A 23822-nucleotide genomic window follows, 5' to 3' on the forward strand; every position below is an offset into this window, starting at 1 on the left:
TGAATGTTCAATACAGTGGTACCTCGGGTTAAGTACTTAATTCATTCCGGAGGTCCGTTCTTAACCTGAAACGGTTCTTAACCTGAAGCACCACTTTACTAATGGGGCCTCCTGCTGCTGCCACGCTGCCGGAGCACAATTTCTGTTCTCATCCTGAAGCAAACTTCTTAACCCGAGGTACTATTTCTGGGTTAGCGGAGTCTGTAACCTGAAGCGCATGTAACCCGAGGTACCACTGTAAATGGATTGTCTGGAAGCACCTATTTCCGAAAATTGCTGAAATAATGTATGAGAAGCTGCCAGACCAAAATGACACTTAAGAGTGCTTCCAGGCACCAGGGTTCATGCGTTCAATATAGGGAGAGCTAGCAGAGCAGGTACCGTACTTCTCAAAACACAGAAACCTTGTTTGCACTATGGTAGAGTGATTCCTGCCTTTCAGGCCGCATAGACGTCAACGTTTCCCCTTTTTTAAGGGAAATTCCCTTATTCCGAATGGGATTCCTCGCAATAAAAGGGAAAAGTTGACAGCTATGTACATTGGTTCTTCACTTCTATGGTCTTCTGTGGTGTTGGCAGACAGGAGTGGGTGGGGGTCAGAGTTCAAGGGCAGTGCCACTGCCAGTGCACATCCCTCTGTCTTCACCACCAAGCAACTGTAGAGCAGGGTGACCAAGGGTCCTGCTTTATTGTTTGTTTGCTGCTTCTTTTATTTCTGTAGCCTCAAGAAGTTCTCCAAGCAGCCTGCAAAAGGTTCTCAAAATAAAATTGCTCTCGGATCTGGGACAGGGGCAGAAAGGACTTTGTTGTCCTCGCATAAAACACCCTCTGAGCCAAAGGAGTGGGGTGAGCAGTTGGATCCTTCTGAGCAGGAACTCGCCCCCCCTCCCCACCTCAATGTCCCAGGCTCCATCTGGAAAAAATTGCAATGGCAACCTGAGAATTGGGGCAGACATTTCAGTCCCAAACCTCCCTGAAATCACATCACCTACTTTGGGCTGAGCTAAAATGCCCCCCCCCCCCAAATCAGACAAACCACTTTGATGCAGTTCTAGGGAGTGTTCACATTATGCAGCGAATGCACAGTAAACAAGTGTGTGAACCAGTGGCGTAGCGTGGGGGGTGCAGGGGGGGCCGGCCGCACCGGGCGCAACATCTGGGGGTTAGGGTTAGGGGGCGCAAATCCAGAGGTTAGGGGGCGCAAATTACTTGCCTTGTTCCCAGGCTATTTCCTTAGGTGGAGACCAGAGGCAGATGGCTTTGTATATACCCCTGTGGACTCTGCATGCAGACCCTTCCCACTGCTGGTTGGGGAAGCCACGAAAACACACATTGGCCACAAGGCACATCTGTCCTGACCTTTCATGTGAAATGCTACACTTTGATGTGTTTCCCCCCAAACCTGCTTTGATCTTAATTGAGAACTGCTTACAGGGTAAAGATATCTCAGCCCACTGGTATGAACATATAGCGGGAGATTAACATACACATCAAACGGTGCCAATGTACACACAATATGCAAATGTGGTTTGAAATGCAGTGAAAAAGAATGACCTTGCTGAATTTTAAGCAGGTGATGTATACACAGCTTATCTCTCGTTTTCCTGGAAGCAGGGCCTTGGCCTACTTTGCTCTTCAGGGAAAGCCTTAGAAAGGAGGAGTTATGACAGAGGCTTATGCCATTGTGCGTTGCCTGCAGAAGGTGGAGAGAGAACTGTTTGTCTCCCTTTCTCATAAGACTAGAAGGTGTGGACATCCACGTTCAGGACAGATAAAAGAAAGTGCTTCTTGCAGCACGTGCTCCCGCAGAAGGCAGCGACAGCCACCAACTTAGACGGCTTTAAAAGAGGATTAGACAATTGCATGGAGGATAAGGCTGTCAGTAGCTCTGCCTTCATGGTTGGGTTCCCTCATGGTTCCTGGGAAATCCAGGAGGGGAGGGGGTGGGTCTTGTGCTCATAACCTGCTTGGGGGCTTCCCACAAGCATCTCGCTGGCCACTGAGAGAGCAGGATGCTGGAGATGGATGGACCACTTGCCTGACTCAGCAGTCTCTCCCTACGTTTTTATGTTCTCCTGCTGTGAGGCTGGGCAGGTGACGCTGCAGACAAGTCTAGAGGCTGGGCAGGTGTGTCAGGCAGGGTGTGTTCCACCTGCACTCTCAGGAGAGTGAGCCTGATCAGGTCTGGAGACAGGCAAGCAGGAAAGGAAATCTCTCTGGAGGTGAGGGGGGAGCAGGATTCAGTCCCTGTTGAAACACTGAGCCCTTGAGGGTCATTATACCTGCCTGGAAACAGCAGGTGAAGCCTCCTTCCCAGGGTGGGACATTTCCTGCTGCTGTTGCTCTCTGCTCCCTTTCCCGGAGGTCTGCTTGTCTGAGAAGACTTCAAAGGGCTTGGGGCCAGGAGAACACCTTCACTCACAGGGGAGCTGCTTTGGTGAGCTGGCTGGGGCTGATGGGAATTGTGATCCAAAATATCTGGAGGGCACCAGGGTGGCAAAGGGGTCCTAGGAGAGGGACTGGCAGGGCAACTCCACAGCCAGGACTCAAAGGAATAGGAGATCCTTGTTGAGAAATGAGGAGGGGCTGGGATGCTTCTCTGAGTCAGTGAAGGGATCATTTCCGTTTTCTGAAGTCCTGGCTCACCTAGAGCCAGGGCCAGTGCATCCAGGAGGTGGGCTGAGGCAGCTGCCTCGGGCAATGGAATTTCCAGGGGCCCCTGCAGGCACCACCCGCCCCTACCGCCACAACCAGAGAAGTTAGGAGAAGTGGCAGCAGCTTCCGGCAACACCCTGAGGAGTTCATGTGACATTCCATCTCACCATTTCTGCATTGCAGGGGTTGGACTAGATGACCCTTGAGGTCCCTTCCAGCTCTACCATTCTATGGTCCTGTGATTCTGCCACTACCACCACTTTTCCTCACTTCTCCTGTGGCTGGGAGGGCAGCAAGCAAGGCATTGGTGAGGGCAGGGTGGGTGGGGGTGGGGCAGCACCCTCCCCTTTTGCCTCAGGTGGCAAAAGGGGATAGAAGGAAGAAGAAAAGGCTCCCATTTCTCTCCTTGCACCTGCTCACGGCAAACCCTCTGGAATCCTGCATCCTTCCACTGAGGCCCCCGTTCTTCTGAAACAGTGCTCAGGTGTGCCTCTTCCTGGATCTCTCCTGGTCCCACCTCTTCCTTCAAGCTCGGCAGAATTACGTTGGTGATGGAAGACTGGTTTGTCCTGTCTTCCTGGGATATAAAAAGCCTGAGGTATTTTTCCTCATCCCAGGAAAGACTGGCTGCATTTCTTTTCTCTCTCTCTCTCTCCAGTCTGGATACAGAGCCAGCCATGCGCCATTTGGAAGGGGACTCGGAGGTCTACAAAATGATGCAAGAAAATCGTGAAACCAGGGCTCTGCCGCGGCAATCCAGCACCTTCCGCTTGCTCCAAGTAGCTCTGGAGTTGGATGAAAAAGGTGAGGGTCGAGGTGGCTGGGAAGGAAAGCAGGAAAATTGTGTTTCTTTGGACTTGGGAGTAGCAGGCAAAATGCAGCCGCCACCATAAAATGTGATGTGAAATACTTCCTAATGCTTCTGGTTTGGTCTGTCTTCTTGTTCCACACTGTTTGCTTGAAACTCTGGTTTTTTTAATCTGAGGCGCAGGTAAATGCTGAGGTTGTGTGTGAGTTCATGAGAATACTTTTGTAGTTGAAGGCAAAGACCAAGAGACAGGTGGCCCAAGTTTTCTGCAACTTTGAATTTAGTTGAATAATCAACTAAAAATTAGAAACCTAGGAAGCTGCCTAATGCTGAGTAACATTCTTGGTCCATCTAGCTGTAGTATTATCTGTACTGACTGGAAGTGTCTTTCCAGGGTCTCAAACAGAGGTTTCTCCCAGCCTGACCTGCGGCTGACCTTGGGACCTTCTGCCCTCAACTTGTTGATGGCAAACTTTAATCCGTTACTCTGTGAATGAATTGTTTGTGATAGTGTCTGTTTTGGTGCTGTTATGAAGGGAAATAAAGAAAACATTAAATATTGCATTTTCCTTCTGACCATTAGTAGATTATCTATGGCTTTATTAGTTTACAATGTATCTGGCTTTAATGCTTTTTAAAAGGCAATTAATACTGAGGGGTTTGTGGGAATGATGAAAATTTTGCTTCATTAGATTAAGTCTGCAATCCTATGCACACTTACCTGGAAAGAAGGTTCATGAAACACACCAACGCTCTGAGGAGATGCTCACAGGGCGGCACATTATTCAGAATCTGTTGCCAGCCGGCTTCTGAATCCTGATGTGCCTCTTGGTTGCTTTGGCAGGGGGCTCCGTGACCCACTTTCCCAGCCCGCTGTCTCCCAGCGCCCAGAAGCCGGTCAGCAGTTCCATGGCCGGCGGCGCCCAGAAGCTGCATGTGTGTGAGAAGTGTGGCAGCAGCATCACGTGAGTGTTTCTCTCCCTTGGAAAGGGTGCCTGGTGGTGTTCTGGAGGGATAAGAGATGGGCTGTTGGCCATAAGCAGAGCGGGGGTGGATCTAGACACAGGTTAAAAAGGTAAAGGTACCCCTGTCCGTACGGGCCAGTCGTGTCCGACTCTGGGGTTGTGCGCCCATCTCACTTAAGAGGCCGGGGGCCAGCGCTGTCCGGAGACACTTCCGGGTCACGTGGCCAGCATGACGAAGCTGCTCTGGCGTGCCGGCACCAGCACAGCACACGGAAATGCTGTTTACCTTCCCGCTAGAAAGCGGTACCTATTTATCTACTTGCACTTAGGGTTGCTTTCGAACTGCTAGGTTGGCAGGAGCAGGGACCGAGCAATGGGAGCTCACCCTGTCGCGAGGATTTGAACCGCCGACCTTCTGATCGGCAAGTCCTAGGCTCTGTGGTTTAACCCACAGTACCACCCGCATTCCTAACCAGGGTGTTAAAGGTAAAGGTACCCCTGCCTGTACGGGCCAGTCGTGACCGACTCTGGGGTTGCGTGCTCATCTCGCTTAAGAGGCCGGGAGCCGGCGCTGTCCAAAGACACTTCCGGGTCACGTGGCCAGCGTGACGAAGCTGCTCTGGTGAGCCAGCACCAGCACAGCACACAGAAATGCTGTTTACCTTCCCGCTAGAAAGCGGTACCTATTTATCTACTTGCACTTAGGGGTGCTTTCGAACTGCTAGGTGGGCAGGAGCTGGGACCGAACGACAGGATTCGAACCACCGACCATGCAATCGGCAAGTCCTAGGCGCTGAGGTTTTACTCACAGCGCCACCCGCGTCCCGGGCACAGGTTAAAAACACTATAAATAAGTCAGGAATTAAATCGTTACAACAAAAGGGGGGGAAGCCTATGTAAAAATCCATATAAACTCCTTTTTGCTCTCTGGCACCATCTGGTGTTGGATGTTTATAACACATTCAAAACGTATTCTTGTGAGGAATGTAGCTGAATCCGAGGAGACCTTTGCCACTCTACACTTTCATGGTATTATAACCACAGTAGGGGACCAGTTATGCATTGCCATCTTCTGGGCAGAGACCAGAACTGCAATTTGGAGCTTGTGAAAGTTCACTGCGGCCATTTGAAATGAACTTGGTGGCTGAAGAGTAGGGAAATTGCCAAAAAGGCATGGGGTTACTTATGTGTACACTATTATGGCATTGAGGATGAGGGAATTTTTTACCTGTTGTTCACTGTATGGTCCCAGGGTAGATTATAGCAATATAAAAATACAATACTGAAAGTGGTTAAATCATTTTACAATCAGAAGATTATAATCATAAGAATAGAGTAGATCCTAAAATATATGTATTGGGTGTCTAAGGCCAGTGTAAAAAGGAGTGTCTTCAGCATACAGTGGGAGCTATGCAGTGTTGAAGCAAAACACATCTCTCTGGAGAGGAAATTCTACAATTTAGGCTCTGCCACAGAGAAAGCACTCTACTAGGAATTTTTTGTGTACTGCAGTGGAAATGCCATAGAATTTTTTCAGTAACAAAAATATATGCCATTATATATGCAAATATATGGGCAAATATGGGTCCTACTACCTTTGCTTTTCATTACTGATTACATTTGTATCCCCCAGTCTCCCTCTAAGTTCAGGGCAGCACATTCCCACATTTTCTCCTTGAAACAACCACCTGAGATGGTGGGACTGAGAGAGAGTGGCAGGTCCCATGTTGCTGAATAAGTTTTTGTGGCTGAACCAGACCCAAAGCAAACACTCCACCCATTGCGCTGAGGAGGCCAAATGGTTAGGGTGCTTGATTACATATTTACTTAGTTAAGATATTTATAGTTTGTCCTTCATCATGTAATCCCAGGGCAGGTTGTAATACAGGTAAATAATAAAGCAAATCCTAAAGACAATTAAAGAGCAAGCAAAAACATATCACATCTATTAAAAAATCAATAATGACACCCTCCTTGAAATGGCACCACCTGTGGCTCTTAATTGCAGTGGCAGATACATACTTGCACCCCACAAAAGTTTGGGGAAGCAGGTAGATCTTTACCTGGCAAAAGTGTCAGCACCAGTCATACTTCCAAGGGGAGGGCATTCCATAGATGGGACACGGCTTGGTACTAACGTCTAACTTTGATCTAAGTTGGTACTCCAACTCAAGGAACCTGATGTGGTACACCCTCCCTCCCTCCCTCCCTCCCACACACATAAAAAAAGTCTTTCCCTCACAGACACACATTCATACCCCCTTTCTCTCACACCCAGGCACACATGTACAGACTACTTAATACTTCTGTCCATCTTTCTCTCATGCACCCCCCCCCCTCTAGCTTCTATTCTGCAGCCCCCTTTGCACACACAGGGCTGCCTCAATCCACTTTGGCACCTGAGGCAAACCACAAAATGGTTCCCCCACCAGAGAGGAAGGGGTGAAGGAAGATCTACATCAGGAACAAGGAGAGAATAAAGATCTACACTGGGAACAAGGTTGGGAGCAGACCAGCAGTGCCTCCTCTTCACCCAGCGGCTGCTCTCCCCCCAGAGGGGGCTGCGGGGGGGGGGTTAGATCTGGCCTCTAAGGAGTGCGTCACAGATGTTGCCGCAGCAGCAGTGGGCAGTGCATTCCTTGGAGGATGGATCTGCTGTCGCTGAGTCTCCTGCCCTCTGAAGCAGCTGCCTCACCTTGCCTCATGGGATGAGTCAGCCGTGCACTTGTGCCCCTTCACATATATGAAGGGAAAGGCATTGGTGTCTGCCTAGCGCTCAGCAGGGGCCCAAGCTCCCCTCAGGGCTGCCTTAGGTCACTCACTCTCACTCAGCCACATGCCTACCAAAGCTGTTCCCTCACAGGCAAAGTTCTGCATGTGTGCCTCATCACACCCCCTCAGACTTCCCAGGCTTCCCCTCGGCTCTCCTGAGCTCGCTGGCTTCCTCTCACTCACACACCTGCCCACCCAAGCTGTTCCCTCCCTTCACACTTACAGGGGAGAACAATAGGAAGGGAGAGCTGTCACTCACGGCTGGCTGCACATGCACACAAGAGTGTTAGCATGCCAAATCCTTGCAATTTTATATATTGGAGAGAAATGAAGGAGTAACTCATTTTTAAGGTGCAACAAACTTTGGTTCTCATCTTGGGACAGCGTAGAAGCAAGAAGGAAAGTGTTGTTCTGTTGGGTTGAAAAGAGACACAGAAAAAGCTCAGTTGTGGCACTGCCTGTACCTAAGGCAAGGAAATGGAAAGCTTCTACTGATTCCATGAACCAAAATATCTCCCTACCTGCCTGATTCTGCCCAGGATAACCAAATGGGCCCCCCATGAGCAGGGGGAGGATGCTGGAGACTCCCTGGAATGGACACAGTGCTGAGAGAGATTTTGCCCTAGTCATTTGTTTAAAGGGGACTGAACCAAGATAATAAATGATAATATGTAGGTGGCAGTCTTTTGTTTGGTAGTGTATGTTGGGGAAGACTCTTGCACAGAATAACACATGCAAAAGTATCTCTGTGGCTTGTGTCTCTATATGTAAATTGTGTTGTGGCTAATATGACAAAAGTAACTAACTAAATCTACTGGGTTGTGTCCCGTGCTAGCCCTACTCAGAGTAGACCCATTGAAATTAAAACATACCTAGCTTAGATCCATTAATTTTGATGCACCTACTTTGAGTAGGATGTAGTTGGACACAACCCATGCTCCTGGCACTGCCCCATGCTCTCAATACTTTCTCCACAATCCTGAGGGCTAGAAACTTTGCTCTAAACATGCTAACATTAAATTTTAACGGGGCACCAGATTCCAGAGTTTGCATCAGGTGCCAGTCATAGCTGTACTCCCCTCTGAGTCATGTTTCACTGACTGTGCCCTCGGCTGTGTCTCCTGCAGGACCCAGGCAGTGAGAATCCAAGAGAACCGCTACCGCCACCCCTCCTGCTACATCTGCACCGACTGTGGCCTCAACCTGAAGATGCGGGGCCACTTCTGGGTTGGTGAAGAGATGTACTGCGAGAAGCATGCCCGCCAGCGCTACCAGGGGGCAGCAGGGGGCAGCCCGGTCACAGCCATCTACTCCCAGTCCTAAACTGCCCATTGGCATGCAGGAGAACGAGCAAGAAGGAAGCTGGTGTTTCCACCACCCTGGAGGCTTCTTCCCAACATCTAGTCCGTGTGACTTCCAGAGGCGTTCCTGGGTCTATTTCAATTGCCTATCAGACCTTTCGCTTCATGCACAATCCCAGCCAGTCAGGATTCTGCCTGCTGAGACATACAGGGAAGAGGAAGCCAGAAGGGCTCGGGGATCTAGGGAACAGGCAGGGAGCCCCTCTAGGGAAATGGCATTTTCAGCTTCTGGCCTATTTCTTAGAAGGGCAAATGTCTTCATAGCACAAGCTTGGTCACGTTGGGCACTAAGCATCTTCTGGAGGGATGATTTGCAGGAATAGCCGAAATTTCCTCTCTGCCAAGCTGTGCCTGCAGAGGGTCTCTTTGGGGCACCCCATGGAACGCAGTGGTGCTGCCCCTGCCCACCCCTGTCCCATGGGTAGTGGAAGCCAAGTGGCTCTTGCTGCTTGCAGGGTAACTAAGCCATGTTATTCCCTTCTGGGTCTCTAGCGCCTCTTTCTCGCCACAGCTGCCAACTTTCCTGTGTCAATGTAGAGATGGAAGAGGAAAGATTAGGGGTGTCACTGAAGCACTAGGTACTGGGGTGGCATGGATGCAGCTTTGAATACTGACTCTCTGTAAAGCTTCTATAAAATAATCAGCCAGATCTCTATATGAAATATAATATATATGTTGTATGTATAATGTACTTGCTTGTGCCGGCGTGAAGGGGATTGGAGAAAGCAGCCTCTTTTCACTCTGCAGCTCTGTTTTAAGGTTTTATAACAGCATGTCACCCTCCCCTCAGCAGTTGCACACAGGACAAGAGTCTCTTACAGTGGTACCTCTGCTTATGAACTTAATTCGTTCCGGAGGTCCATTCTTAACCTGAAACCATTCTTAACCTAAGGCGCGCTTTCACTAATGGGGCCTCCTGGTTCTGCTGTGCCGCCAGCGCACGACTTCCGCTCACATCCCAGGGCAAAGTTTGCTACCAGGAGCGTCTACTTCCAGGTTAGCGGAGCTCATTACCTGAAGCATTCGTAAGGAGGACGATATGTAATCCGAGGTTCCGCTGTATTTCGGGAGGGGGAAAGGGCAGCCTATGGGGAATCCCTCATCATATGAAATGCCCTATACAGTGGATAGAGGCTGCGGGAGGTGGCATTTTAATAGTTCTCCCAGCTATTTATGGGCAGGGAGTGTGCAACTTGAGCACTATGCCACTTACGACTGCAGTCTTAGCTTATTGTCATGAGCTAAAGGAATTGCTGTTAAGTGACTGGCAACATAGAGGCACAACAAAACCTGGATTGACTACAGATTACCTGGCACATTCTTGCGCTCAACAAGCAAAGACCATGCAACCAATCTCCCTTTTGATCACTAGCAAGCAAAAAGTGTAATAGTATTAGGTATGGCAACTTGCATCTTGCAGACAGTGTGCCATAGCAGGGGAGCTATATCAGCCTCAAAAACAAAACATGTAAATGAAATATGTGTACATACCCTAAGGGTTTTTCTCTATGATCCTAACATCCTAAGTGTTGCCTTTCTGAATCATACAAAAGATCCATCTAAATCCATGTTCCGATTCCAACAGCCACTGGACATTCTTCCAACAGCTGGCTGTACCACCTTCTTAAATGTGGTGCAGGTAGTCAGCCAACCACTAGGGTAGTGAACCAAAGGTAGTTCCACCTCTGCCCCGCAGTCACTTAGAGATCTCTAGTTTCTGGCTAGCAGTGCCTTGGATAAAGAGTATGCAGGAGGTGGTACTTGTACATAAGCAAATGTTAAGCACTTTAGTATCTGCTTAGAGATGTTTTGAAGAAAAGCAGACACAACAAGGGCCAGTTGAAGCTGTCTCCTTGTAACCTGTTTTAGAGTAGGACCACCCATTCCACCCCACTTCTCTCTCTGCCTGTGTGTTTTGTCTGCAAGATGCTGGGCTGTTCAGCCTGGTTAACAGTTCATGGCGTGTTCAGACTGCACTGGGGGTTCAAATAAGTTCAGATCCTTCCTGTGTTGTGTGCTATTGCAATCTCCTTTCTCATATGTGGGCTCACTTGTTACGTATTTGTGCCCAGGCCATGTGGTCTCGGTATAGACACATGGGAAGGCAGAGCTTAGACCGCCTATGGGGGTAGAAAAACCTTTATGCTAGAACTTGAGAGGATCTTATAATAAAGCAAAGGACTCAGATTCCCAAAAGCTATAGAAACCTTACTAATGTAAGAATATGCTCTGAGCATATTATTACAGACTATATGCTCTGAGCACATTATTACAGAGCATACCTGAACAAAATAGGCCTGGGTGTTCTTCAAGTTCTGTTCTTTTAACATATTAGTAAGTGACATGAATAGTAAAAAAAGAAAAAGAAAAAATCAAGAGTCAGCTATTATAAAAAGTTATTTCCTCTTTCTAGTCATTTATACCCCAGTCCGCCGTCTCCTCTCTCCCTAAGAGGCAGGCGGGCACTAACTCACTCTCAGCTCAACCCAAAATGCTGAGCTTCAACTCTGCCCCTTCCCCTTCTTTGCTGTTCAGCCTCCTTATCACAAAGCTTTTCTCCTTCAAGGTCAAATCTAGATCTTCCCAAAGAGGGAGTCAAACATCAGTCAGCCTCTTGCTGCTGGCTTGTTGCTATGCCGGTTTCACAAAAAGCTTGCTTGCTTTCCCGCCATATGGTGGCCCTGCTCCCTTCTGCATGGTGTGACAGAATGAAAGATGACCAGATTAGCCATTTTATCTCAGGCTTGTGATGGGGATACAAGACCTGCCATCTCCTGTGGTTACCAATGTAAGGAAAGCTGTCACTGCGCAGTAGCCATTCTCATACTTTCATGTGCAGGAGCTCAAAATCCTCCTGTGGCAGGGATCTACAGCCTTCCCTGGTCAGCTTGTCCCATTTCCTGAAAGCTCTTCCGCAGGGCAATGTTATGCTACACCTCATGTAATTGTGGCAAATCCATGGTTGCATTAAAGTTTGAAGATAGCTCTCCATTATCTATCCACTGGAGCACTCTAGGGGTGGCCCGGGTGAGCCTTGAGGCTGCATCTTCCACTTGGAACATGACACTTGCCAGCACATGCTCAGGACCAAGGTTCACATTACAACAAGCATGCTTTTAAATCTATGTGCTTAAAGGTGCTCACTTCTATTATGAGGAAAAGTGATGTGAGGCCTGGATCCAGAGGGGAGTCTGGAACTGGTTTCCTGCTGGAGACCTCCTCTCCCCATTTGCCTGTTTGTCTCCAGAGGTTCTGTTCATTGCAGGGATGACTAGCATGTGGCCCTCCAGATGTCATTAAACTCCAGTCCCCATCTTACGCAGTCAGCATGCCCAATCGTCAGGGAGAATGAGAGTTGTAGTCCAGCAGTACTTACTGTTGTTGCCATTCGTCTGTCTTGGGAGAGACAATTGAGGAGTGCACTTTTGGGGATGAAGTCAGACTGTTGGAAAGTTGCAGCATCTGCTGCGGCTGTGGAGACCGATGGAGGAGGGACATATTTTGTTGCAGCTGGAGCAGATGAAGGTGTCCAGTTGTGCTGCTGCAGATGTTTCTTCCCTCTGCACTCCTCCCAGCAGCCATTCGTCCCCTGGTTACCTGTCTGTCTCTCTCCAGGTACTGTGGTCATCTGCAAGGGATTCCCACATGGCGGGGTTGATGTTGCCAACCTTCATGTCACGTTTGCAGCCATCTTTGTCACGCAGAGTTGGTCTGCCAACTGGCTTGGTGCCTGAAGCCAGCTCCCTGTAGAGCACGTCCTTGGGGATCCTGCCATCTTCCATTCTGTGGACACAGCCAACCAGTAGTCCCAAGTTTCCCACCCCTAGTTCCCAGGGAGAGAGCAATACCAGTTTCTGAAGGGATTCCTAGGAAGAAAAGTGCAACAGCAGACCCCAGGTTTGATCCCTGGCACCTCCCAAATCCGGCTGGGAGACACCCCTGGCTGAAATTCTGGACAGCCACTGCCAGTCAGTGTAGACAATACTTGGTTTGATGGGCCAATAGTCTGACTCAATATATAGCTACTAAGGCCAGAAGAGCAAGGGCATAGAGTAGAATGTGGTGGTGACCATTCTCCTATTCCTCTTTTCCCCTTTTGTTGCTGTTTCAGGAGTGGAATGTCCAAGGGATATTCCTCGAGCTGATCCTGCCATCTGTGGCAAGAGAATTTGGTGGCTTCAGAATATTTTATGTCCTATTCTCTCCCTGTTGAATCCTAGGGAATGGGGATTCATGCTGAAAAATGGGGTGATGGTCTAGGGGGGAGGTGAAAGTCCTGTGGCCCCCAGCTGTTGCTGGACTACAACTCCCTTCATCCCTGATTATTGGCCATGGTGTCTGGGGCTGATGGGAGTTGGAGTCCAACCACACCTGGAGAATCACAGCTTCTCTAACCCTGGTCTGCTCGGGGAGGGGGAGGGGGGTATGGCCTGGACATGTCCCTGCCCTGCCTTTCTCACCCCATTCTCAAAAGCATGAGGCTGCTTCACGGGTGTGGGTTTCCCCAAGAGGTTGGTGGGAGCTGTTGCGCCATTCAGAAACACAAAAGCACAAAAACCGCTCCTTCTTTAGCAGTGCAAACAAAGGCCCGTGCCAAAGTCTTGGAGGGGCATTCTGGGTGCCGCCCAGTTTCCTGTTCTGAACAGCATTCCTGCCATGAAGTCACCACAGAAACGGCCAGCCCAGCGTGTTCTGGAATGCGGCTTGCACATTCTCCACATTCAGATGCCACAAGCAAAAGGAGAGGTGAGACGCAAGACCTTTCACTAGAAAGTTTCACCCAGGGGAGCAAAGGCCTCTCGCCACTTGCCAGGCGTGGGGAACCTGCAGCCCTCCAGATGGTCAAGAGATGAAGGGGAGTTGCAGTCCAGTAATATCTGTAGGACCAGAGCTCCCCCATTTTGACTTTTCAGCCTCTGTATCAGTTTGATACTGATGCAATTGTCAATCTCACTGCTGTTAATCCTGGGAATTGTAACTGAGAGTATTTCCTGTCCCCTGTAAGAGAGCATGCAGAGAGAGAGAGAGCGCACGTACTAGAATTACAGTTCCCTGGTGGAGAAGGGCTGATTACTTTTAAGTGTTCTGCCAAACATATCTTCAGGAAATGAAGTCATTATGGCTGTGCTGCTAAATGTGGATGGAATACCCCTCATTGCTAAGTAACCAAACTATTGTTTTCTGGGATTAGGTGCATGTTGAGGAGGATAGTTTTCAGCCACACAATGGCTTTTCATATCTCTGGGTCTCTCAGCCTCTGGCAGGTGACCACATCTGGAGTAGCTTCAATACACAATTGTCTGCAGTCAGGCCCAGGGTCAAAGGTCAACATTGTGGGGCAATTGCTGAACCCTCCCCCAAAGCCTTTAGAAGAGTCCACTGCCTACACATGCTGCCAACCCAACAGGCAAACATGCACTCCTCTCCATTCTTGTACTTGGGTGATGGTGGCTGGTGCCTGCCGTTTTATCTCACAATGCCTCTGAGGCCACAACCTAACATCACGCTGGATGGAAGAGCACTACATTGAGTGCCGGAGACATTGGGGCCGGCTTACAGTGACAGGGCCCAGCAAGAGGGTTTGCAGCTGTTGCTGAAATTGCACCCACCTGCTACCACCAATGTGAAGGCAGGGGCTCCTACTCCATGCTGGTGGTAGGGTGGCAGATGGTGCCAAGGTTCACACCAAACCATGTGTCAAGCCCTATATCTAGTGGTCTCCTCAGTCCTGTCCAGAACTCTGTACTATTGGGTGTAAGGAGGTGGGGGTTCTGGGTTTGGGGAAGGGGCACAAGGGGCACAAGGGGCATCTTGGCTACCTGACAAATGGAGTCTCTGATTTCTCCAGCTCCTTCATCACACAGAGTCTGTTTTGGTACTGATGGAAGCATGAGGAAGGAGACACAGTTCACACTACAACTTGTGATCTCTTATTGGTGTACTCCCTACAATCCGTCTCACACACCAACAAAAATGTACACTAAACGCTTGTACCTCTGATCACTGTGGATCAGAGTCTTGTTCTGTCCCTCTTCCAAATTGTGTCACACACACAACCCAACACATTTTGCTGCCTGGGGTGAAATACAAAATGGCAGCCCCTCCTCATTCCCCATACAGAAAGCTGACTGGATTGGTGATGGGATAGTCAGTGTTCTTCACTTTACCTGAGGGCAGCAGGGGAGGACGTGTGGCGGATACAGATGTGTTCTCCATTGCAGGGAAACAACCATGGAGTTTAAGAGGACTGGCACTGCTGCTTGCGGTGGTTGCCTCCCTTGGCCTAATTAAAAGCCTGGTCCTGCACATAGAGGCGCACACAGGTGCATGCACACAACTGCTTCAACACATCCCTTTTATTTTTTCTTAAACATTTGTTGTTGCATCTATCCGGTTGGACACCTTGCTGATTTGTGTGGCAGCAGAATCTGTACCTGGTTCCTTTGCAGTTAATTAGGTTAGAACACGTTTATATCCCAAATCTTTAATAAAAAAGGGAGCACAATGAAATGTACATGGTTCACTGCCTCTCTATTTCACAACAGCCCTGTGAGGTAGATTAGGCTTAGAGGTATTTACCCGCCCAAAGTCAGCCGCAGAGTTTTGAGGTCAAGTGGGGATCGAACCCTGTTCTCTCAGGGCCTAGTTTGACAGCAACCACTATGTCCAAGTGGTGTCATGTTTTGACTTTGGCAAACAGGATGGGGCCATGCAAGTGCCAAAGCTCAGTACTGACAAGAGTCCATATTTGAAGAGAAAGAAGTGGCCACACATGCAAGGCAAATATAAAGGTTTGCCCCAGGGGAGAGAGGTGGGGAGTGAAGATATCTGAACACAACTTTACTGGAGGGATGAGAGGGGTATGCCCAGACTTTTCTCTCCCTGTAAGTTTAAAGACTCTTCTTGTCCCAACAGTTAACAATCCTTAGGCCAAAACAGTTCCCAGAAGCAATGGCTTCGAACTGCTTTTGTTCATAATTTGAGGAGATCCTTAGTGGGTGAAATTGAGAAGGATTCCCCCTCCTTAACCTTCCTGCTGGGTGCTTTTGCGTGATTGATAGGTTTGAATCTGGCATGCATCAGCAAACCTGTATGACTAATGAGAAGCAGGTATCAGGTGCAGTTGGGGGCTGTGTGATTTCCCGGAGAAGTGGTGCAGGTGAAAAATGCAGGTTCTACTGATTCCTGCCCTCTTGTCAGTTTGGATTTGCTTCTAAGGTTCAGTAGTCCATCCTACTCCATCCTTTGCACCTGGATAATCTGAAGGACCTTTTAAGAGCCTCTTGAGGAGGTGATAGCATTGTATTGGCTGGATTCCCAGACCCCTCCTGCCTGCTTCCCCTTGTCCTTTTCTGGGAGGTGTTAATGGGGGAGAGAACTGTGATCTTTGAGGACAAAGAAAGCCCCTTTAATCATGTGCTATTTTAGGCATAAACCTCACCCTATTTACAGTGGAGTTATTATCTGGTTGCCCATTTACCTTGAGGCATTTACCAGATTTTAAAATCAAAGATAGTTATTACAGATAAGCCTTTTCCTGATTGTCTGCTTAAGCTTGGCAGCATTGAGAAGTTTCAGCAGGCATTCAAAGGTTAAAACAGAAAGTCCCTCTTCGCAGAATTGTCCAAGGGACTGAGCCCAATGACACTAAAGCTTCAGTTTTTGTTGGTGTCAAAATGAGCCTCACCATCTCAGGGTGTTGCCACCAGTTCCTCTTCATTTATTCCCCCCCCCCCCGCCCCGCTTTAAGGAACTCAGTGTAGCATGTAAGTATCTCTTAAAGGTAAAGGTAAAGGACCCCTGACCGTTAGGTCCAGTCGTGACCGACTCTGGGGTTGCAGCATTCATCTCACTTTACTGGCCAAGGGAGCCGGCATACAGCTTCCGGGTCATGTGGCCAGCATGACTAAGCCGCTTCTGGCGAACCAGAGCAGCGCATGGAAATGCCGTTTACCTTCCCGCCGGAGTGGTACCTATTTATCTACTTGCACTTTGACATGCTTTCGAACTGCTAGGTTGGCAGGAGCAGGGACCGAGCAACGGGAGCTCACCCCGTCACGGGGATTCAAACCGCTGACCTTCTGATTGGCAAGCCCTAGGCTCTGTGGTTTAGACCACAGCACCACCCACGTCCAAGTATCTCTTGCCCTTCCCTATTCTACATCAACCCTAGGAGGCAGTCTAGGTTAGGCTGAGAGAGAGCAACTGACCCCAGCTCACTCAGTGAGCACCATGAACCTGGGTTGTCCCCATCCTAGTGTGATACTGCAAGCACACCACACTGCAGCATAGAGATATTTGCCCTGTAAAGTAAAAGATATACCGGTATTCTTGCTCCTGGGTTTTATACATGTGCTCTTCTTAATCATCGCCTGGCCTCCCGAATTCCAGTATGTGACACAAGGGGAGAGGGGTTTCTAACCAAAAGTGTAATGGCAATGAGACAGACCCAAAAACACAGTGGCAGGCCTTCAGAAATTGGTGCAAATTATAATTATTTATTAAATTTGTATACTGCCCTTCACCCACAGGACCCAAGGTGGTTTACAGCATAAAACTGTAGCATAAAAGCAAAAAATACATGATAAAAACAAGAACAAAAAAGCCAAACCAACCAATAACCCTCCCTCTCTAGATTGCTAAGACTTCAACTACAAAGAGTTCCAGTAAGTTTAACCTTTCAAGGTAAATAAATAACTTTAATGTGAACTTGTTGAACAACTCCACTTCCAAAAGCAGATAGGTAAGGAGGCCACCACAACAGGGGAAGGCATGGACCCCCTCCGTCCGGAAGATAAGTCACCGTTTATTGTGACATCTGAGCACCAGCGGCCATTTCCAACAGCAGGAAATGATGGACAAAGAAACGAAAACTACCCCATGCTTCAGATGGGCTCTGGGCTCTGAAGCCAGAGGTTTGTTGTGCCAAACACCTGAGCATGAGACTTCCTTGTGCTCCCTTCCCACCTTTGCTAAAGCGCTGCCCTGCGTCTGCCTCTTCTTCTGCCCAGGGCTGAATCCTGTTTGTCTGTATTAGCAAGCAAAGGCAAGTAAGTGAATTCCAGCACGTCTTTGAAGGAGTGTGTGTGCTCTTTATCTTCCTTATCAGTCTGCCTACCTCCCTTCTCCCTTTAAACTTCTCTTGCTGAGAGGAGAGCTTGGATAAGAGCAGATGGGTTTGGATGTTGTTATCATGCTGATGCCTGTTATTCTCCAGGAGTCTGGCTTCATGAAACAGCTGCCTGCTCATCCCCTTCGCTTGCCTTGACTTCTGCTTTTGTGCTACAGCTAATCAGGTTCCTTCTTACGGAAGCCATGGGTGCCAACTCCCTGGGGCCCGGGGGGCCCAAGCACCCACAAAATTCCCCGCAAAGGGGTCGGGCACCCACTAATTTCGGTCATGGGGCCAAGCTGGCACTGCTGATGAAGCAGCCTCAGCCCCTGGTTTCAAATCTTGGTTGAGACTGGCAGGAGAAACTGGAGCCAGAGGTGGGAGGGGCTCCCAATCTCTACTTTTAAAACTCTTGCTTCTTTGCTTTTAACTGTGGCTAGTTTTGCTTGCTTCTTTGTTTTTGCTTCATGGCTGCACTTTACTGTCTGTGTCAAAGGCACCTTGTGAGTCACTTCTATACAAATCTCAAAGCAATTTCATTATTAAAAACTTTAATAGAAATAATGAATAACAATTCCATATATAAAAGCAATTATAAACACACTGTCATGTGTAAAACAGAAATCAAACCCAGTACAGTGGTACCTCGGGTTACATACGCTTCAGGTTACATATGCTTCAGGTTACAGACTCCACTAACCCAGAAATATTACCTCAGGTTAAGAACTTTGCTTCAGGATGAGAACAGAAATCGCAGCGGGAGGCCCCATTAGCTAAAGTGGTGCTTCAGGTTAAGAACAGTTTCAGGTTAAGTACAGGCCTCCAGAATGAATTAAGTACTTAACCCGAGGTACCATTGTACAGATGTAGGTTGGTATAAAGATCTCCACTTAAAAGGCTTGTTGAAAAAGGAAAGTCTTCAGTAGATGCCAAAAAGGCTACAGAGTGCTAATTTTCATTTTCAAAATAACTTTTCCTTGAGAATTAATTTGCTGTGTTGTTGGTCATTAATCTTTCATTTTACGGATGAAGTACTGGTGTTAAGGCATAGTGTCTCATAATGAATCTGTGGCAAGACTTCCGGGTTGGCGCCATCGATAATGGCGGATTCCCTCTGATTTTCCGAGGGACCAGCTCCGCGGGATCGGGTCTGTACCGCTGCGGCGAAGCGGGGACCCCTCAAAAATCACAGGCGGGTGAAGCCTGTGAACGTGGGACTCGGCGGGCACCTTTTGCACCCCCCCAATCTGTGAAGGAACCCTTTTTTGGGCTCCGGAGCGAAACGGGGTGAGTGGCGCGGTGCTGAGAGTTGACTGCTTCTTCCATGGAGTGAAGCCGCGCAGCCGTTATCGGAGAGCGCTGACTTTTTCCTGGGACAATTCGACTTCAAAAGTAACTACCCGTGAGTAGGATAAAATTGGATTTATAGGGAGAAAAACAATTAATTCGGCACCGAAGCGGGGAGACATAAACAGGAAGTCCGCCTTCCGTTTCTTGTAAACAGATCAAAGCAAAGAGACTGTAAGCGGAAACTTTGAAAGACGCTTGAAAAAGGACATAAATCCTAACATCAGAAAAGCGATCTCCCCTCCGGTTTGCAGGAGAGGAGGGGGGAAAGGTTTGAACTGTATTTACCTGCAAAAAAAAGAGAGGGGAAGGAGGCTAAAATCCACCGCTTAGAACCTGGGATCGGATTGCCTTGAGACAAGGAATGCCGCTCTGTGAAAAGCACTATCGGTAAACAGAGTACTTTTGACAGCTAACTCTGCAAGAGAGATACAGTGTTTCTGGACTTCTCCTGGTTTTAAAGTAACTGATTAAGTGCAATTGAAACTGTTGTTTTCTTGTGAATTGGGGGATTTATAAGGACTATTTTTTCTTAAAGTTGCAAGTTTTGACTGTTACCGTGTCCCCCTAGAGGAGGTTTGATATTGCTACAATAACAACTGGGCTAGAGGAATTTTCCATCTCAAAACAAATTCTAGCCGTGGGACTGACCTCGGACTTCTATGAGAGTGTTATGGCAGATGGAAGAGGAAATGTAGAGTTGATTCAGGAAAAAACTACTAGGTCTGGCAGATCTTTTCGAACAGATACTGGGTCGCAGCGAAGAGCTTCAACATCTGGTCCTTCTGGACCATCTGGATTATCAGGGGCTGCACCCCCACAAGTTAAACCAAAAGGAATGTCGTCTGAAGATGTTTTAGCTCTGGCTCTAGGAAAAATTAATGAATCTTTGGAAAATTTAAGTAAACAAGTAGCTGAAACAAATAAACAAGTAGCTGAAGCATCAGTTAAAATTGACCAAAATACTACAAGTATTAATAATTTGGGACAGAAGGTGAACACTAATACAGAGACTATTGAGAAATTGTTACAGGAATCTGTTTTGACCCGAAAGACAGCTGAAGAAGCAAAGGACATAGCAACCGCTACTCAAGAGAAGATACCGCCGATATATAGGCAACTCGAGGACCACGGGTTGACGTTGTCTATGATTGAATTGAAGGAGAAACAAAGAAATTTAAGAATCAGGGCTGTACCAGAACTTGAGAAAGATAACTTGACTGATTTTCTGATACAGGAATTTGCAGATTTCTGGCAACAGGATTTGGGGAAGGAAGAATTTCTTCCAGGGCCTTTTCCAACTGGCCCAGGGGGCGTGGCCCAGGCCCTTTCTCCCAGCTATAAAGGGACTCCTGCTGCAGGGAAGCCTCGGACCATCGGCTGGGTGAGAACTGCAGGGCCTGCTCCCTTCCAGGGCCTTCTCCAACTGGCCCAGGGGGCGTGGCCCAGGCCCTTATTTGGAACAAACTTTTGGGGAAGCTGGGAAGTGTTTTGCAATTGCTTCCCTGTTCCAATGTGTTTTAAAATGTCCTCAAGCAGTCGGTGGCAATTTAAATTTGTATTTCTTCCCCCCCCTTTTTTCTCTTGTTGGGGGTGGGTGGGTGTAATGGATATTTGGTTGGGGATTAATTTTAGTATAATTGTTCTGTTTTTGTTTTCTGTTGTTTTATTGGTTCTGTATAGTTTGTGTTTTGTTTTTAAGGGGTGGGATCAGGGCTGCCTGGGAGTGAGGCCCCAGCCAACACGATGGCTGGGACAAGTTCCACAGGGGGGGAAGCACTGGGACATCCGATCTCAGTGATCATGGGCAGGAGGCGGAGTTACGCTAAGACCAGACCATGTCATTACCGAGGAGGCAGGTTTAGTCGTTGTTTGAAGACTATCCCTGCCTCCGGGTCTGGCCTTGACCAGATGGATACTGGAATCAACAGGGGAAACCCACATAACCTGAAGGTGTTGCTGTGTAATGCCAGGTCAATGATGAATAAAACCACTGCCATCCACGACCTGATTGTGGATGGAGGATTTGACCTGGCTTGTGTGACAGAGACCTGGTTGAATGAGGCAGATGGGCCTGTCCTTGCTGCCGCTTGCCCACCAGGTTTCTCTTACGCACAGCAACCCAGGTCATGTGGGCGGGGAGGGGGGGTTGCAGTGATTTTTAGGAAGTCATTAGTTTGCATCAGGCGTCCTACTGGGAAGACCCAGTTTTCTGAGTGCATGTTCTGGAAGTTGGGCAATAGGGGCAGTACAGGATTCCTACTGGTGTACCGACCTCCCCGCTGCACCAAGGATTCCCTGTCCGAGCTGCTTCAGGTCGTGGCGGATGTTCTCCTGGAGACACCTAGTTTGGTTGTCCTAGGGGATTTTAACATCCACGCCGACACGACCTTACAAGGGGCCACTCGGGACTTCGTGGAAAGCATGGCCTCCATGGGGCTGTCCCTGAATAAGTTGGGCCCAACTCATAGTCATGGACATGCCTTAGACCTGGTATTTACCTCTAGTGACGTGGGTGATCTGACACTAAGTAAAAGTGAAACCAAAGAAGTGCCATGGTCAGATCACTTCCTGGTGCAACTGGACTTCTCCGTGACCCTTCCCCTCTGCAGGGAGGTGGGACCAATTCGGATGGTCCACCCCCACCACTTAATGGATCCAAATGGTTTCCAGAGAGTGGTAGGGGATGCTTTATCCCATGTTGATGGCCTTTCAGCTGATTCCCTGGTGGCCCGCTGGAATGCGGAGTTAACCAGGGCTATCGACTGTCTGGCTCCGAAGCGCCCTCTCCGATTGCATGGAGCCCGGACAGCCCTGTGGTTTTCTTCGGAGCTGAGGGCGATGAAACAATCGCTGAGACGGCTAGAGCGTCGGTGGCAGAAAACTCACTCCGAATCTGACCGGACACAGGTTAGAGCTCAACATCGAGCCTACCAAGTGGCGATAGCGACGGCGAAGAAGACTTTCTTCACCGCCTCTATTGCATCTGCAGAAAATAGTAGCAGGAGACTCTTTCAGGTGGTCCGCAATTTAACGGAACCACCTTTACCACCGGGGCCTTGTAAAGACCCCAAGATCTCCTGCAACGATTTTGCAAAGTTTTTTGCAGATAAAATCACTCATATTCGGAAGGAGGTAGACACCACCGTGGGAGCAGGGCTGGGGCGGGAGAGTGCTGGAGCTCTGTCTGGTCAAGTTGCATGGAATCAATTTCAATCCGTTACCCCCGAGGATGTGGACAGGCTGCTTGGACGCATGAAACCAACCACCTGTCTCCTTGATCCTTGCCCATCCTGGCTAATAAAAGCAAGCCGGGAAGGGCTGGGCGATGGGCTCTGCGGGGTGGTGAATGCTTCCCTCTGTGAGGGAACATTCCCAGATCCGCTGAAAGAGGCGGTCATTAAACCGCTTCTTAAAAAACCATCTTTAGACCCGGCCAGTATGGCCAACTATCGCCCAGTCTCAAATCTTCCATTCTTGGGCAAGGTGATTGAGCGTGTGGTTGCTGAACAACTCCAGGCACGCCTGGAGGATGCGGACCATTTGGATCCCTTCCAATCAGGGTTCAGGCCTCATCATGGGACTGAAACTGCCTTGGTCGCACTGGTTGATGATCTCCGGCGAGCTAGGGACAAAGGTGAGAGTTGTTTCCTGGTTCTGCTGGATCTCTCAGCGGACTTTGATACAATCGACCATAACATCCTTCTGGACTGTCTAGAGGGGTTGGGAGCTGGGGGCACTGTTATACAGTGGTTTCGCTCCTTCCTCCTGGGCCGTGTTCAGAAAGTGGTGGTGGGGGATGAGTGTTCAGACCCTTGGGCCCTCACTTGTGGGGTGCCTCAGGGTTCCTTCCTCTCCCCCATGCTTTTTAACATCTATATGAAGCCGCTGGGAGAGATCATCAGGGGGTTTGGACTGGGTGTCCATCAATATGCAGATGATACCCAGCTCTACCTTTCTTTCAAATCAGAACCAGTGAAGGCGGTGAAGGTCCTGTGTGAGTGCCTGGAGGCGGTTGGAGGATGGATGGCGGCTAATGGATTGAAGTTGAATCCTGACAAGACAGAAGTACTGTTTTTCGGGGACAGGGGGCGGGCTGGTGTGGAGGACTCCCTGGTCCTGAATAGGGTAACTGTGCCCCTGAAGGACCAGGTGCGTAGCCTGGGAGTCATTTTGGACTCACAGCTGTCCATGGAGGCGCAGGTCAATTCTGTATCCAGGGCAGCTGTCTACCAACTCCACCTGGTACGCAGGCTGAGACCCTACCTGCCCGCGGACTGTCTGGCCAGAGTGGTGCATGCTCTAGTTATCTCCCGCTTGGACTACTGCAATGCGCTCTACGTGGGGCTACCTTTGAAGGTGACTCGGAAACTACAGCTAATCCAGAATGCGGCAGCTAGACTGGTGACTGGGGGCGGCCGCCGAGACCACATAACACCGGTCTTGAAAGACCTACATTGGCTCCCAGTACATTTCCGAGCACAATTCAAAGTGCTGGTGTTGACCTTTAAAGCCCTAAACGGCTTCGGCCCAGTATACCTGAAGGAGCGTCTCCACCCCCATCGTTCTGCCCGGACACTGAGGTCCAGCGCCGAGGGCCTTCTGGCGGTTCCCTCATTGCGAGAAGCGAAGCTACAGGGAACCAGGCAGAGGGCCTTTTCGGTGGTGGCGCTCGCCCTGTGGAATGCCCTCCCATCGGATGTCAAGGTGATGGACAACTACCTGACATTCAGAAGACATCTTAAGGCGGCCCTATTCAGGGAAGCTTTTAATGTATGATATTTTAGTGTTTTTTGGTTTCT

General features: G+C 49.0%; 1 protein-coding gene across 3 annotated transcripts in view; it reads left to right on the forward strand.

Annotated features, from left to right (window-relative positions):
- Nucleotides 1-9252, forward strand: part of PDLIM2 (PDZ and LIM domain 2) — a 54276-nt gene extending 45024 nt beyond the window's left edge. For all 3 annotated transcript variants that reach the window (XM_081171446.1, XM_081171447.1, XM_081171448.1), the window contains exons 8-10: nucleotides 3314-3459; nucleotides 4308-4428; nucleotides 8328-9252. In XM_081171446.1, coding sequence (XP_081027572.1) covers nucleotides 3314-3459; nucleotides 4308-4428; nucleotides 8328-8523 — 463 coding nt within the window. In that variant the 3' untranslated portion in view covers nucleotides 8524-9252. The remainder of the gene's footprint in view (nucleotides 1-3313; nucleotides 3460-4307; nucleotides 4429-8327) is intronic.
- Nucleotides 9253-23822: the final 14570 nt, after the last annotated feature.

This window comes from Podarcis bocagei, assembly GCF_964188305.1.
Source record: "Podarcis bocagei genome assembly, chromosome: 15".
Classification (NCBI taxonomy): Eukaryota; Metazoa; Chordata; class Lepidosauria; order Squamata; family Lacertidae; genus Podarcis; species Podarcis bocagei.